This window comes from Octopus bimaculoides, chromosome 6, assembly GCF_046866305.1.
Source record: "Octopus bimaculoides isolate indiv1 chromosome 6, ASM4686630v1, whole genome shotgun sequence".
NCBI classification, from domain to species: Eukaryota; Metazoa; Mollusca; class Cephalopoda; order Octopoda; family Octopodidae; genus Octopus; species Octopus bimaculoides.
Genome location: NC_142933.1, coordinates 27715177 through 27732631, shown reverse-complemented (window position 1 = coordinate 27732631; position 17455 = coordinate 27715177). Strand labels below are relative to the sequence as shown.

At 38.6% G+C, this 17455-nt stretch overlaps 1 protein-coding gene across 1 annotated transcript; it reads right to left on the bottom strand.

The window, feature by feature from the left end:
• Positions 1-291: 291 nt before the first annotated feature.
• On the bottom strand, positions 292-12548 carry LOC106869800 (AP-2 complex subunit sigma). The gene is made up of 4 exons (XM_014915661.3): positions 12421-12548; positions 8273-8422; positions 4273-4446; positions 292-1417 (listed from the first exon to the last, which is right to left on the bottom strand). Exons 1-4 carry the CDS (start codon positions 12421-12423, stop codon positions 1316-1318), a joined length of 429 nt encoding a protein of 142 aa, XP_014771147.1. The 5' UTR covers positions 12424-12548; the 3' UTR covers positions 292-1315.
• Positions 12549-17455: the final 4907 nt, after the last annotated feature.

The window sequence follows — 17455 nt, the reverse complement described above, 5'->3', positions numbered from 1 at the left end:
CATGGAACACACCAAATGATTTTATTTTTCAACACTTATGTGTTGATAGTGGGATAGTATAACTGAATGAAAGATATATATATATATATATATATATATATATATATATATATATATATATATATATATATACACACTCACGCATACATACATACATGCATGTGTTTGTATGTATATAAGTTGGGGTGTTTACATGGTAAATTACGCATATTACCAGCAGTTGAACATTACAATATAGTTTCACAAATGTTCAACTTATCTAAATGATGTTATGAATGCAGGACAGTTTCCATTGAGATACTACCTGGTCCGTCATTATTAACAAAGTTAATCAACAACTCTATTAATTGCAATGTCTCGTTTGTCATCTTAACATTAAATCCATTTTTAAAAAAATGATTACAAGCAACTGACATGTGGCAAAAGATTTGTAGTGGGAGAATGCATTTGATTGAATTGATCCCCATGTATGTCTGGTAATTTGTTTTATTGACCTGGAGGATAGAAGGCTATGTGAGACCTCAGCAGGATTTGAGTTTAGAGAGAAATGAGATTAAATGCATTAAGGCCTTTAATCTATCACTCTCCTATTTTCTGCCACTTGATAATTTTCAGATTCATCTAAAATAACAGAAATTATAAATGTGCCACTTGATTACATTGTGGACAAGTTAATACAGATCAATGTTAATAATAAAATAATTTACTAGGTTTTTTTGAAGCCAGGGAGATGTAGGCTGAATTTTGAAAACCAGACAGATACCAGATAGAAGTATCGTAATTCCATATATGATCAATAACCACAGGTTGTGAAAAAAAACCAAAACTAAATATTAGTTACTGACAGTTACTTCAGCCAAATTCAGGAATCACTGTCACAGCGACTCCATATGTGTGTGTATACATATAACACACACACATGTATATACATACATTTCATATATATGTGTGTGTGTATGTGTATATATACATATATATATATATATATATATATATATATATATATATATGTATACATGTGTGTGTACATATATACATATATCTATATATATTTATATGTATATATTTGTCTATATATATATATATGTGTGTGTGTGTGTATACACATATATGTGTGTGTGTGTGTATACATATACACACACATACACAAATTAATATTTTAAAACCTACTTAAAATGTTAGATGTCATAGTTGGTCAAGAAAGTCCATTAATACTGGTTTCAAATGGGATGTCCAGACAATCTCCATTTCCCAAAACAAATGTTTCCCTATCTTGCACAATCCCTGTGGCAGAACATCATCTTTAACAGACATTTCATTCCAATGAAGAGAGCATCAGAAGTTGTTTAAGAACCTTTGTCTGACTGGTCTCACGAATTTCTCCAGCAGTGAACATTTCATCAACAACACTGTAAACCTACAAGATAGATGGAAAAGGAAAATTTATTATTACAAAAAAGATCACCCGACACTCTCTCTTCATTTTATATATACAGGTGCAGGCTTGGTGGCATGGTAAAAAGTTTGTTTCCCAACCACATGGTTCTTGGTTTAGTCCCACAGTGAGGTACCTTGGGCAAGTGTCTTCTACTATGGACCAAGGCAAACCAAAGCTTTGTGAGTGAATTGGGTTGATTTGTTTGACAACACCCATCACGGTAGTGCTTCAGTGCATGAAGGTGCATGGCTTAGTGGCTAGGGTATTTGGCTAATGATCATAAGGTTGTGAGTTCAATACCCGGCAGTGCGTTGTGTCCTTGATCTGGTGCTTTATTTCACATTGTTCCAGTACACTCAGCTGGCGAAAATGAGAAGTACTTGTATTTCAAAGGGCCAGCCTTGTCACATTGTATCACACTGAATCCCCACTGACAACGACATTAGGCACATGTGTCTGTGGAGTGCACAGCCTGATTGGATCAACTGGAATCCTCTTCATTTTAACTGACAAAGTGCCAGTGCTTTGACATGGCTGTAGTCTAGTGTCTGAAACAAGTAAAAGACTAAAAGAAAGAATGCATTTTTCCACTCTCGGAGTGGTTGGCATTAGGAAGGGCATCCAGCTGTAGAAACTCTGCCAGATCAGATTAGAGCCTGGTGCAGCCATCTGGTTCGCCAGTCCTCAGTCAAATCGTTCAACCCATGCTAGCATGGAAAGCGGACGTTAAACGATGATGATGATGATGATGATGGAAAAATTGTAAGGCAAGTGTTAATGAAGATAAGTTTTCTAATTTAAAATTCTTTGCATCAAGAATGAATGCAATTCTTCAAGTCCTGTGAAGGCAACACATTTGAGAGAATGGTTGCTTTCAAAATAAACAACCCGTCAACTAATAGATTGGATCTGTGTTATTTATATGGGTAGGATGATGAACACTTATACTAACAGTTAATATAAGTATTTATCATACTACAATGATTGATATCAAGAAAGCCATTTTCATTGGTTTTTACTTCATGTTAGCATGGGTTAGATGAGTATATTATTGTGACATTGTTTTACAGCTTGATGCTCTTCCTATTGCTAACTCTTACCTGTTTTTCTTATAAAGAATCTCTTATTGCACCCATCTTTGAAGGTACAAAAGTCATAAAAAGACAAAAAAAGACCTATTTCAAGGAGAATAAATCTATGATGATGTCTAGATAACAAACCTAGTGCAATAGACTGGACACCTGATTATAATCAATAAACTTGCTGCTTACAGGTATACAACAAAGCAATGCAATAAAACAATATATATACAGCAAAACAATTTATAGAGAAAAATCAATAATATTGATAATAATATTGATTTTTAAAAAACTTTAGCACAAGGCCACAACTGACATTTTTTTCAGGAGGATAAGTATTAAAATCAATTAAACGATACCCAACTAATATGCTGAGTAATGATCTCAGACTGAACACCTCATCTAATGAAAATCTGAGATGACTCACATGTTAGTTCTGTGTCATACAACTTAATATGGAAACTGCTCAAACTTGACTGAAGTAAGTACAGAGTATTAAATCAACGAATTTCTTCTATAATATTTAATATTTTAACTTAATGTGTACGCTCACAGTTACTTAGGTAACTGTGATGACTAGTGGCATTATGGATTGTCTGTGTGCTCATCCACTACTTCGTATTACATAGCAGTTGATATTGAAAAAAAAAACTTAAGGCAAAAAGTACAGGAAATTGATCTCCTTCTCTCTCAATCAAACCAGTAATGATATTTGAGGAAGCAATACAGAGTAGCATGACTTCCTTCATCATCATCATCATCGTTTAACGTCCGCTTTCCATGCTAGCATGGGTTGGACGATTTGACTGAGGACTGGTGAAACCGGATGGCAACACCAGGCTCCAATCTAATTTGGCAGAGTTTCTACAGCTGGATGCCCTTCCTAACGCCAACCACTCAGAGAGTTCATATAAGACAAATCTTGCAATGAAGTGGCAATATATAAACCAGCCGTCACCACTAGCTGACAACTGTAGGATACCTGGTTGGCTGACTAAATCAAAATAGCATAGTATGACTGGCTGCAACTGGTAAAACAATAAAAACAGGTGTCTTTGCTGTGTCACTCCAGGTCAGACTTAGCTGAATAAACCTATGGCATGTAGTTGTCTGAACAACAAGATGTGATCTACAGTGTTGGGTATGCTATGCCTACATGTAGTTGAGGACCATACTTCATATTCTAACATGCAGTAGTTAATTGTAGAACAGTCTAGGTATATTCTCTCTCTATTGTCCAGTCTGTCAATTTTACTGATGGCCTCCTTAGAAGAATGCCTGGTGAAGTCAGTTTGAAAGCAATAGTGATTATATAGATCTCTTTGGAGTCAACAAGAAACCCTCTAGATTAGTAGTTCTCAAAACAGCTTATACTGCCCCTCCCTACAAGGACATTAAGAGCCATGAGGGGAGCAGTGAGTAATACATTAATTTTAAGTTTAATTACAGCCATTACATGTATTATATAAGGGTTAAAAATTTGGGGAAGTATTCAAGTGTTTGGGCCATTTGGTAAAAATGGGTAGGGAAACACTGCTCTATATGACCAATGTACATGCTAGAAGTAGCAACCAAATAGTCCTCAAACTTCAACCTTGTGCTTTGTAAATGGATAATTCAGAAAATCATTAACTGCTCCTGAGACTTTTCAACAATGATTATTTTCCTCCAATGTTATCATAGGCCACCAATCTTAATGAGGGAAACAAAAAAAAAAAAAAAAAAAAAAAAGAGTTAATGAAAATTAAACTTTACCTTGTAAAAATTAAACACAAGATCCAGTTCACAAACATTGTGGAAGTATTCATTCAAAACTTCTACAAAGTTATGGATCGCCTCTAGGTATACGAGATTGTTGTCGCTCACATCAACACATATACAAAAGTACAAGCCTGCGTAGCGGCGGTACACAATTTTGAAGTTTCGAAACTAAAAAATGAAGAGAGAAGAAAAAAATTTAGTCAAGAGTTATTTTATTTAGAAGCAATAACAGAAAGTTAATTTAGTTGTGAAGCAATGACAGAGGGCTACTTTATAAGAGAATATCATAATCACTATATTGTAACTTGTATGATGTATATTCATCAATTACATGTATATTCTAATTGAACCTTTCATATAAAATGAGGCTAAAATTAATAATGTAATGAATAAATAAAATGTATGTTGGGTGTTTTGGTTCAAGCAATAAACAATTTTGTACGAAATGTTATTTAATACAATTTTGGTAACATTTTTAAAGATTTCCAAAATTTAGAAAATGTAAAGACAAACTTGTAATTAACATCTAAAATTCGTTAAAGTTAATAACCGTCATGGCACCTGTGCCCAGCATCGCCTTCCTGGCACTTGTGCCAGATGGTACATGAAAAGACATTCGAGCGAGATCGTTGCCAGTGCCGCCAAACTGGCTCCTGTGCAGGTGGCACGTAAAATATACCATTTTGAGCGTGGCTGTTGCCAGTACCGCCTGACTGGCCTTCGTGCCGGTGGCACATAAAAGCACACACTACACTCTCGAAGTGGTTGGCATTAGGAAGGGCATCCAACTGTAGAAACTCTGCCAAATCAAATTGGAGCCTGGTGTAGCCATCTGGTTTGATCAGTCCTCAGTCAAATCGTCCAACCCATGCTAGCATGGAAAGCGGACATTAAACGACGATGATGATGATGATGTACTTAGTTGACCAGTGATATTTTGTAATGTTGGATATAAACATTGAGAAAGGAGAAAATATGGGAAGTGGTAGTGGTGACATTCATGTCTCTCCTGAAGAAATTATTGTTTTTGAGACAATCCCAAGGAAACAAAACAGTGCAAGAAACACAAAGAATTTGTATTAGGATAAGGAAAATAATTTAAAAGGAATCAAAGTTCTCTTTATAAACAATCTTAAATATGTAAGATCAGAGTCACTAGATTGTTAGCTGAAACCCTCACAATGTCATGTTGTTTCATCATTCAAAACATTACTGGGTCTAGTTTAGAAAGCTAAGAAATGCTATTAAACACTGAATGGCTCTGACTGGTCTCAACAGTTTAAGGAAATGCTTACCCAAGTAGAGTATTCTAAAGACTGTAGTATTTTTAATGTAATCTTGAAGCAGAGTAAATGTGATACTATATACGACAAGGAACATTTCATTTGACAGATTTCCAGACATTTTCTACCTAATTTCATTTACACAAGGCTGAGAGAAGCTGCCTACTCCAGGACTGCCAAGTGGAGAATTGAATCTAGAATCTCCTTTATTGAGAGCCGAACTTCTTTACCATTCAACCTCTGTTGTGTTGTACAAGCTACAAAAAAAATCTTTTCTAATACTTCGGATTAGCACTTCAAAATGACCATTGTCTAAAGACTAATTGATAATAGGTACGACAAAATATTTCAGAAGTACTTAGTAAGATTATATAAGGGAGGTAACTGTGTTATAATGTCATAAACGTGCGTCGAATGTGATAGGTGGGGAGAAGTGAAAGCTTAAGATAAAGACTTGATCACAATGGATCAGATTTCAGCCCGTGATCATCATCTAGAATATTTTTACCCTTACTCCATCTACATTTCTCACTCTCTCCATACACCCTTGCTACCTTTACTCATCCACCCTACACGTTCTTCTGTCTTCAGGTTTCACACTGACATTTTGTCACCACCATCTTTATCTCTTTCCAGCCCTACACTGTTTACACCCACCCATTCTTGTATCTCCTCTACAGCAAAAAACCTATTTTAGCCCCTTTCTTCATAATCTATCTAACCTTTCAATCACCTAACATAAAGCTGCCTCCTCTCTACTGCAGCCCCACTCAGTTGATGGGGATCTTAACAGTGCAAGCTATATGGCAACCTCACTAGTGCAGGTATCACGAAGAAAAGACCCAGAACACCCTGTAAATTGATTGGCATTAGGAAATAGTGTCCAATTATAGAAAACGTGCCAAAACAAACATTGGATTATGGCACATTCCTCTGGCTCACCGGATCCTGTCAAATCATCTGACACATGACAGCATGGAAGATGAAGATTGAAAATGATGATGATGATGATAAATGTATCTTTTCTAAATGAGTTTTCCCAGTGATCAATGGAGATATATTAATATCAGATGGTAGATCAGTACTTTTCTGTGGGGAATTCTTGAGTCTTAAAGGACAGTTGAATGTTGGTGCAGGAGTAGCTGTGTGATAAGAAGCTTGCTTCCCAACCACATGGTTCTGGGTTCTGGGTTCAATCCCACTGTGTGGCACCTTGGGCAGGTGTCTTCTACTACAGTCTTGGGCTGAACAAAGACTTGTGAGTGGATTTGGTAGATGGAAACTGAAAGTATCTTATTGTATTAATATCATCATCATCGTTTAATGTCAGCTTTCCATGCTGGCATGGGTTGGATGGTTTGACTGAAGATTGGCAATGTTTCTACAGCTGGGTGCCCTCCCTAATGCCAACCACTCTGAGAGTGTAGTGGGTGCTTTTCATGTGCCACTTGCTTCTATACCTGAAACTTCTCTAGTTCTGGTAGTGACTCAGCTATTAGAGCAAAGTTAGCAGCAAGGAAGAGCTCCCAGGGGCAGCCTGTCTTGAATTCCTCTGTTATTGCCTGGAGGACTATGATGAATAAGAGGGGGCTGAAGACTGATCCTTGGTGAACCCCAACTTCTACCTGGAATTCTTCACGATACTCATTGCCAACCCTCACCTTACTGACAGCATTCCTGTACATGGCTTGTATAGCTCTCACCAACCACTCATCTATCCTTAGTTTCCACACTGACCACCGGATATGGGATCAGGGGAGCCTGTCAATGGTTTTCTGCATGTCAACAAAAGCCAAGTAAAGAGGTTTATTTTTGGTCAGGAATTTCTCCTGCAGCTGCCTTACCAGAAATATAGCATCAGTGGTGCTTTTCCCTAGCACAAACATAAACTGCATTTCATTTAAACTATCTCTAATTAGTTGGGCTATGATCCTTTCCTTGACTTTCATCACCTGATCCAACAACTTGAAACCTCTGTAATTATTTCTATCTAATGCATCACCTTACCTTTGTAACAGTTGACTATGGTGCTGCTACACCAGTCATTGAGTATGACTCCTCTGTGTATCACCTGGTTAACTATAAGGGTGACTGGACAATAGCCTACACTGCAGGATATTTTAAGCATCTCAGCAGTGATTCCTGATGGGGTGGGCTGGGGGGGGGGGGGGTTCCCTGTCTTCATACACTTAACTACTTTATCTACCAAGGTACTGTCAATTCGAATAGCTGGTCCCTCTGTTGGGTCGACATTTGGCAGACTCTCTTTCTCTCATTCAGCAACCTTTCATAGTGGCATCTCCAAGTCTCTCTCTTTGTAGCATCATTAAATGCAAGTGTGCTGTCATCCACGCGGACACGTTTCTCAATGACATCGTGATTTTCTTTCACACACTGTCTTGCAATTCAAAACACTTCAAGTCTCTGGTCCTCATGAAGCAGGACATTAGCAGTTTTGACATTGTTTCTACAGCTGAATGCCCTTCCTAACCCCAAACACTTTACAGAATATACTGGGTGCATTCTTTGTGGTATCAGCACTATCTCGATTGTTGTATTCTTCATGACAATCTCTGTAACATTTTTAATGATTATTTAAACTTACACACCCATCCAACTAGTATCAGTTTAGAAAATCAATAATTACAAAAGTCAAAATATTTGAGGTAAGGAAATAAAGAAGAGAATTAAATAATTAAAAATAATTATACCTCCACAAAGTTTGTATGTTTGGCATCTCTGACGGTAACCACAGCATGCACTTCCTCAATCAGCTTTTGCTTTTCATCATCATCAAAGTGCATGTACCATTTGGCTAAACGGGTTTTACCAGCTCTGTTCTGGATTAGAATGAAACGAATCTGCAAGAAAAAAGAAAAATCCAATTTGGATAGAAGCATTAGAATATATTTTTGACATCATGAGGACCATTTTGTCTCAACACTTAATCAGATCATCTGTAATGTGATGTTGCACATTTTAGGGCCAACTGTCATCCACAAATGAGTATGGTTTGATAACATGTACCATGCTTTTGCGAATTGTTTCGGGTGCCTATGTAACTATCAGCAGAGATAAATACTCTTTTGATTCTCCCACTTTTTGACCTAGTAACACATCTAGGATGTGACAGCTGGAAGGACAGAGAGCTGCATCAGCATTTGGCTGGTACTCATTTTTAGAGGAACAAAGAGAAGTGAAGTGCCTTGTTCAAAGACACATTGCACATTATCACACATATGCACAACTATATAGGTTTCTGCTTAATTAAAAATAAAAATGATTTGGTAGCTGAATGACATCTAACTTTTACCTTTTACTTGTTTCAGTCTGCAGTCATGTTGAGGCACTGCCTTGAAGAATTTTAGTTGAATGAACCAATCCCAGTACTACATTTTATTTTAAGCTGAACTGCTAAGTTACTGAGCTGTCAGGTGGTGGTTGGGGGACAAAACACAGGCACTAAGACACACATATAGGTATATATGTGATGGGCTTCTTTCAGTTTCTGTCTATCAAATCCACTCACAAGTAATTGCTTGGCCAACGCTGAAGTGGCAGACACTTGCACAAGGTACCACACAGTGGGACCAAACCTGGAACTATGTGGATGGGAAGCAAACGTCTTACCACACAGCCTTGTATCCACAGAAACAAGGTGACCCTGGTCAATGTCAACATGATTCAATCATCCAACATCTTGTGAGTTTCATCATTGATTATTATTTAATTGATTCTTCAAACAAAATTTTACATCTACCATAATGCTTGTCAAAGCTTCTGATGGCGATTCTCATTCAGCTTAATCTTTAACTTCAGACCTGCTCAGCTTGGTTAGACTTACCATGAGTAAGACTCATGATGGTATAAAGTTGTAGGACATGCAAGTGTCACTAGCAAGATTAAGATGAGAATCATTGGTGGGGTAAATAAAATAGCTTTAAGCAAAACACAGGTAAGGGATGAGATAATTTAGATTTTGGGTAGTGTGTGTGTGTATGCTGAATTATTTTTTAAATAAAGGTAGAAATCTGTTTAAGTGTATATGATATACAAGGAGCAAGACCTTGTGAATGGATTTGGTAGTTGGGAATTGAAATAAGCCTATTGTATGGTTGTGTAGTTAAGAAGTACCCTTTAGAGCCAAATGGTTAGGGGTCCAGTTCCATTATGTGGACACAGTTGGCTAGTGTCCTCTACTAATACTATAGCAGCAGGTCAATCAATACCTCATGAGTGAAACTGGTAGATGGAAACTGAAGGAACATTATTGTATACATGTATATGTGTAAATGTGTGAGTGAGTCTGTATTTTCCTTCATCTTTACATGATTGCAAACAAGAGCCTCATTGTCGATGCAGTGTCATCTAATTGCAGTCCATTGCAAAAGTATGTCTGGGTTTCTTGACATTGCGCACTGTTTGTTAAGAATAGCCTCACCATTCATACAAAGTGTTGTTTGGTTGTAGTCCTTTGCAAAAAGCATGCCTGGGATGTTCATTATGTGATAGACTAAGGGATAACCTTGCTTGGAAACAAGATGAGAGTTGGCATCAGGATGTGTGTTCAGCCATAGAAAACTCTACCTCAATGTTGTCACCTCTGACTCATGCAAGCAAGGAAAAGTAGATGTTAAAACAATGCAAAAAATACAGACAGTCATACATGTGCATGTGCATCTGTGTATTTGTTTACAGTTGTGCTCCACTGAAAATTGTTCAGCTATGGGCTGTGATGATTTACCATGTCATCTGCTGGCTTTGCACCTTTGAAAACTGTTGGGATAAAATACCTCTTACTTGAAATATAGGTAAGGGTTAGTGACAGGAAGGGCATCTGGCTCTAAAACAATGTCTCAATAATATATTTGCCTAATCTATGTTAGCATATATAAAAAAAAACAGATGGAAAATGAATTGAATGAACATTAATGCTGTAAGTTTAGACATTGTGCATTGTACAAGTTTTATTTAGAGTACCAGCTAATTTATTACTTTTATGATAGCCAGGAGGAGGAAAAGTATCACCCAGATGACATTTAATAGAGCCTTTCAAGACTGGAATCCTAGCCAGAATGCTTGTAACAGACTGAACTCTCTTGAAGGGTCCCAAGAATCAGGTGGGTGATTTAAGTGGCTGATATTCCAAAAACAGGAACAGCATTCCAATACACTTCCTGTTGACCACATGTCAATCACTAGGCTATGGTTGACCTAGTGTTGTGAAATGAAACTGAAAATGAAGCCACTCATTGGTGAAATAAACTTCTTATTACACAGCTATGCTTGCATTCTGTTTGAAGTTCACTAAACCATACTCTTTGTAATTTAGAACTCTATTTGAAAGATTTAGGAGGCTGGAACCTATACATTGCTTATCATCGGAAGGGTATGAATACTATAATTTCATCTTTCTGCTTCATCTATCATTAATACAAAAGCTTCTGCTCTTTTGAACAAACTATCTTGGATACTTTCTTTAGGTATTTCCTTACAGATGTACTTATCTCTTCAGTTAAAAGAGGGCTTGTAAAGATCAAGGGCACTATTCCATCTGTGAACTCTGAAAGACATGTCAGACTAGCGAATAAAGTGATTGCTATGAGAAAGAAGAGTGCTTGGCTAATAAAAGCAAACACTGAAATATGTACTGGCCTTTGAAGAATACAATATAATGTTATTACAGTGTCATGGGGGCTTCCTGGAAATGTGCAAGTACTGCTGCATTTTATTGCAGTTAAGGAAAGAACTAGGTGAAGGTATAAAGCTTTCAGAAAGCAATCAGTAATATAAGTTGTATAACAAGGTATAGCTGTGTGATCAAGAAGTTCACTTTCACATGGTTTTGGGTTCAGTCCTACCGCACGCCACCTTGGGCAAGTGCCTACTACTATAGTGCTGGGGCTGATCAATTTCTTGCTTGTGTCTTTGTATTTGTGTCTCACCCTCACCGCTTTACAACTGGTATTCGGTAAAATATATCGTTAGATAAGTACTGAGGGGCGATTTGTTCGACTATGCTAACGACGCGATTCTGAAGTACGGCCTTGTAGAGTTAGTCCAATTATTGAAACAGAATTGTCAATTTAATCCTGGTGATTGACTTGGGACTCTCCGGGTTTGAAACTTGTGGCCGATCGATGACGTTACATTCGGACGTTGGTCAATACACGCCTTTGTTTTCCCGAAGAATTTGGTATATTAATTGAATATTGTTTCTCGTGTGGCAACAGTATACCAGAGCAGTTTATGTAGGTATTAACAAAACAACGGTTTACATACGTGCTGAGAATATGTAAGTAGACACACACGGAGTGAGAGGGAGTAATAAACGGTTAACAGGTAGATATTTAAAGGTTAAAGTGATTTACTATACACAAACACACACATCTATACATCTCTCTCTATATATTTGTTCGAAGGTGATGATTTACAGCGCTGCTACTCAGAGTTTCTCGATATATATATGTGTGTATATATATATATGTGTGTATGTATATATATATATATATATATATATATATATATATATATATATACTACCAGAGCGAGAGAGAGCGTGGATATTTTCACAGCTATTCAGCTGCATTCGAGATTTCCTGAATTTATATATATATATATATTGTTATCAAGGAGAAAGCAGATCATTTTGTATACTCATACAGGAATTCGTAGCTATGGTAAGCCTCAACTACAGTAATACACAAAACTGTAGTGATCTGACAGCATGACTCGGTGTTAAGATCAAAGCGGAGTTTAATCTACAATTATATATACAAATATTTACAGCTGTACATATATCTTTATATATTTACATCAAAATAAAATAGATTTAACAAGGTAGAATAGATAAACTCACCATTATGAAAATTATGCCTACCGCCCACTGACCGCAATGCGCATGTGCAAATTTACTGAACCGACTTCCTGTTAGAAACTCATTGAATGTGGAGGAGATATTTTACTATGGAAGCACATCATGCAATTAAAATCATTATTTCCAAATTAATGTTTACATTGCTATACATGATATTACGATATCATCGTATAGTATAGTGTACTAAATAAAAATCACTAATTTTGTACTGTACCTATTTTGTTTTACGATGTCCGTCTGCCACCAAATGTATTATTTGTAGTCTAATAGTTATTTTTCTTCTTTTTTCCTATTTTCCTTTTGTTATTTCTTCGCTCAAGTTTGTTTTCTTCGGTTTTTGATTTGTATTTTGATGTGGGTCAATTATCTAATTAAGTACGTGCACCTTTTATGTATAAGAAACACACATACATTTTTTTTTATGAAGCTATGTAACAACACACGTGCTTTTCTCAGACCATTCTTTTGTTTCTCTCCGGATATTTCATCTCCCCTCTTTCTGACGAAGAGCCACGCTCGAAACGTTATACACACCCTCTTTCCATCTTAAAAGAAGCATCAACTATATACATTTACAGTGTACGTCCTTTTGACTTTTGTTGTTTTTATTTTTATTTTCTATTTGCATGTATGTAAGTATGTGTGTGTGTGTGTGGTCTAAGAGTTCATAAGTCAGGAAAAAATGCACTCGTATATCTGTCATTAGATATACAAAGTGTACAGTGTTATATATATCCATTACGGCCGATCTTACCAATCGGGCTCAGGCTAGGGATTCAACGAACGGCTACCTCCGATGAGCGTAGGGTTACATAATCGGATTGTTACCTAACACTCCGTTGAATCTCTAACGCGAAACCGATTGGTAAGAAAATGTACACGTTGGATAGTGTGTGTGTGTGTGTGTGTGTGTGTGTGTGTGTGTGTGTGTCTGTCTAATGTCATCTGTTTATTTTTGTCTTACACTTTCAGAAACTCATTTAGTCACAATGTAGAAAACAATATACTGGGGACCCCACTACACCATGCCCTGACTAGCACTGGACTCCCAAAATCGTCGCCAGCCTTGGACAATTGTCCAGTGTGCTCATGCCTCAAGGCAGCGGTCCCAACATTTTCTGTACCACGGACCAGTTTCATGCAAGACAATTTTTCAAGGAACGAGGCTCATGCATATAGCATTACACAATAAAGTGTACAATATATAACTTAATTCTAACATATATAATGCAAAACACCCTGCAGACTACGATGGACAATAAACTAGAAATAAAATAATTTTTTGTTTTCTTTTCTGTGCGGCCCGTTACCAAATGATCCACCGTTTGGTATTGGTCTTTGATCCGGTAGTTGGAGCCTGTTGGCTTAAGGTGACACTGAATATCCATCAGTGGAGGTAAGGTTCGCTAGCGAGCAAGAAGCGATAAACCACTCCAACATGTCGCTAAGGACACCAGAGTGGGTACTTCTGCCGACTTACTGAGGCAAACGACTGGCCAGGGTAAGGATAGGCAGAGTACACCCAGAGATTGAGGGGGCGTGGCTGGTGGCAGCTATTATGTACAATATGGAGGAGGAGGCGAAAGTTTTAAAAGTAACGACGAAAGAGGTAAACTGAGGGGGATACGGTTTCGAGGTGGCGGTCCAGGTCAGTTTGCAAGACTTGCACAAAATAGCGGAGGAGGTGATACTGCCGGAGGAAGTGAAATTAAGAGTAGTGGTGGAGGGAGGACCTCCAGCCTGTTACCAGTGTGGAATAAGGGGATACATGAGAGCAAGGTGTCCCCAGAATGACGAGAAAGGTGAACAGGAACAACAGCAACAGGGTGACGAGCAGGAGAAAAATGCCGAAGTGGCGACCCCAGAGAAGGTGGAGGAGGAACATACGGGGGTAAATAGGAAAAAGAAAAGGATGGAAAACGTGGACTCACTGCCAAAGAGTCCACTAAAGAAAAGGAAAGAAAATGAACAAGAAGAGACACAGCAGAAGATTCAAAGAATACCAACAAGCGAAACCAACGTAGAAACCCAAGTGGAAAAACAGGAACAAGTAACAAAACAAGAACCAAAAAAAGAAATGGTGTATGGTGACATATTCCAAAAACACGGAAATTGAAAAGAAAATAACCAAAATGTTGTCGGTGGTGAGAGTGAAGTTAACAACGGAATATTATCCAGAGAACACTACGGCAATTGTAATTGACCAAGAGAGATGTGCAAGATTGAGAGAATTATTTGGAAATAAGATAGACCCAGCTGGAGTACGCGTGGGATTTGATGACTTGCCGCCTGTAATACATTATGAGGACCTAATACCGTACATAAAATGGTGAAAAAAGAAGAGGGAAACAGGGAAAAATAAAGGAAAAAAGGTAAGTTGATGTTTGGAATTTTAATGACTATAAAACTGAGACAAAAAGGGAAAAAAAGAGAAAAAAGAAAAAGATATAAAAACATTTAACTGAAGCATTTAAAATGATACTGCTTGCGAGTAGGAAGCATGCAGCCGTTTCACCTCCATTATTATAATTCATCCTTCATTCGTTCTGTATTTTATGTTTTTATGTCCCCACTGTAGTGTCCTGTCTGTCCTAGTGCTGTTCCTCTGTGTTATGGCCGTAGTGCCAAAATAAAGAATCACTTTGGTGCCAGACCTTTTAAGGTCTAGCCACTGACCATGAAGATACAGCCAGTTCCAGCGACGACACCACTACCACAGTAGCTACGTTGAGACTTGCCAGCTTCGTCACCATGGCATTCAACAGTATTATGGCAACCTCCTTCTTCGTCGCCACCATCATGTCCTTCTTAACGTCGTCAACATCATCTCCCTACACAGCTCAGCAAGCAACTCACCCATGTTCCAACAGTTCACTGTTTATGAATTATTTCATTACAGATCAACAGCGACTGGACAACGCGTTGTGTTCTTGAGCAAAACACTTCATTTCACGTTGATCAAGTCCACTCAGTTGGCAAAAATGAGTAATCCTGCGACGGACCGGCTTCCTGTCCATGAAATTTTTTTCCCACGAAAGTTCTGGACCCTTGTAATGAATTCATTTGCATACAGCCAATCAGAGCTCACATTGACCAGTGTTGTAAGTCGACCTATCACTAAGTTATGCCTGATTTTAGGAGACAAGTGATTAGATAGATTTGCATCTATATCTATTATCGGATTTTGTTAGGACCCCATATAGTAAAGATGTGGATAGGGAAAATGTGGGTAGTGGGTGATGTGTTAGCAACCCTCTCCCCTTACTGTTTTACAAAGTAATGATGTGGTCTCTGTTTTTTTTTCTTTTTGCATTTCAGCGCTTTTGATCTTGAACTGAACTATTCAAGAGTTTATCTTCTTTATATTGTTTTGCTCTATTCCCTCTGCCGTTTTGGAGGATGTCGCATGTGTGTGATTCATTAAACATCTTTGATAGAGCTCAATAAAGTTTTGTCACCTTTCTTTTTTTTTCTTCTCTCCCTCTTTTTTCCTTTTTTCCTCCCTCCCCCACGTATTCTTGTATATTCGTTGCTCTTTATCTCCCAATCACCGGCGACTGCCGATTGGTGGGGTTGCCACCACTTTAATCTATCCATTTTTGGTGGCGGAGACATGCATCGAACGACCAAGAGACCTGCCTGGTGGAGATTAACCTCTGACCTCTCATTCTCCACCGACTTCGGTACGCTCGAAAGAAGCTAACCTCTCTCCACCACGGGTTCCGAACGGAATTAACCCTACCAACCCCACCACTCCTACAACTTTCAACCCCCCCCCCCCACCCGACCTTCGTTCTAGCTCCACTGATGGAAACGGAATTAACCCTGTCAACCCCACCACTCCTACAACTTTTAACTCTTCCCCTGCACCACCCGACCTCCGTTCTAGCACCACTTTCGGAGCCAATGCTGCTTACTTTGCCTCCTCAGTTAACTCACTCCCTCGATTGAGTTCCAATGCTCGCCCTCTACTGTCGGTCGATGCTAGCTCACCACCTGATTGTGCTCTCTGTGCTTGCACTAGCCGTTACTTAAAGAAAATTAATTGTCACCCGTGTCACCAAAATTACCACAGGAGTTGTGTCCGCATTACTAAGGCTCAGTCAGTGCCATTTCAGCTCCGACGCGCTCCGTGGAGATGCCTCACACTCCAACAACCAGCTCTCTACTGAGGACTTTGCTGCAGCCCTCCAGGGTTTATCTAAATTGAAGCTCATTAACCGGATTCCTAAGGGAGCTCGGAAAAAAACTTTGCTCGCGCGCTCTCCAGCTTATTGAAAAACGTATGTTTATCCATCAATACGTCCGACTGGCAGAAACTGTTTCTGTTCCCTCGCATCTCTCTCCACGTGCACGATGTGAAATCGGGGTCCCTTACATCCTCATTCAAGCGACAGTTCCAGCTATTTGAGTCCACCCCGACTACTTCTCACCTCAATTCGACATTGAGCACGGTGCCTACCAACAGGCAACCGATAAACCTTAAGCGCGCAGTCAATGCCAAATTCAGCGAGTCTGACATAAAAGGGGCTGTCCGTCTCCTCTCTTCTCTATCCTCCCTCGCTCCGTGTGACTCTGAGTCTCTTAGACGTCTGAAAGAGAAGCACCCACTGGCATCCCCTGATAATCAACTAAACTGGCTCGATCCCCCAGAATACTTGAGACCGGCCTTCACCTCTGATAACATCAGAAAGGCGATTTCATGCTTCCCTGCTGGTTCAGGTGCAGGAATTGATGGCTTTCGACCTCAGCACCTCAAGGATGGTATCTCCTTATCGGCCGGTGACGCCGGACTTGAGCTCTTGGAGAATTTGACTCAGTTTGTGTTATATGGACTGTTAGATATGTAATTCGTCTGACGTTCCGTGTGTCATGTGGTTCGTCTGAGTTCATTGTTTCATTGTTGTTGTCTTGTGGGACTGTCGTAGTAAAATGTCATTGATATATATATGGCGGACATGACTTTTGTTTATTCATAACGAACATTGGGTGAGTGCGTTCTTTGTATGTAATTGAA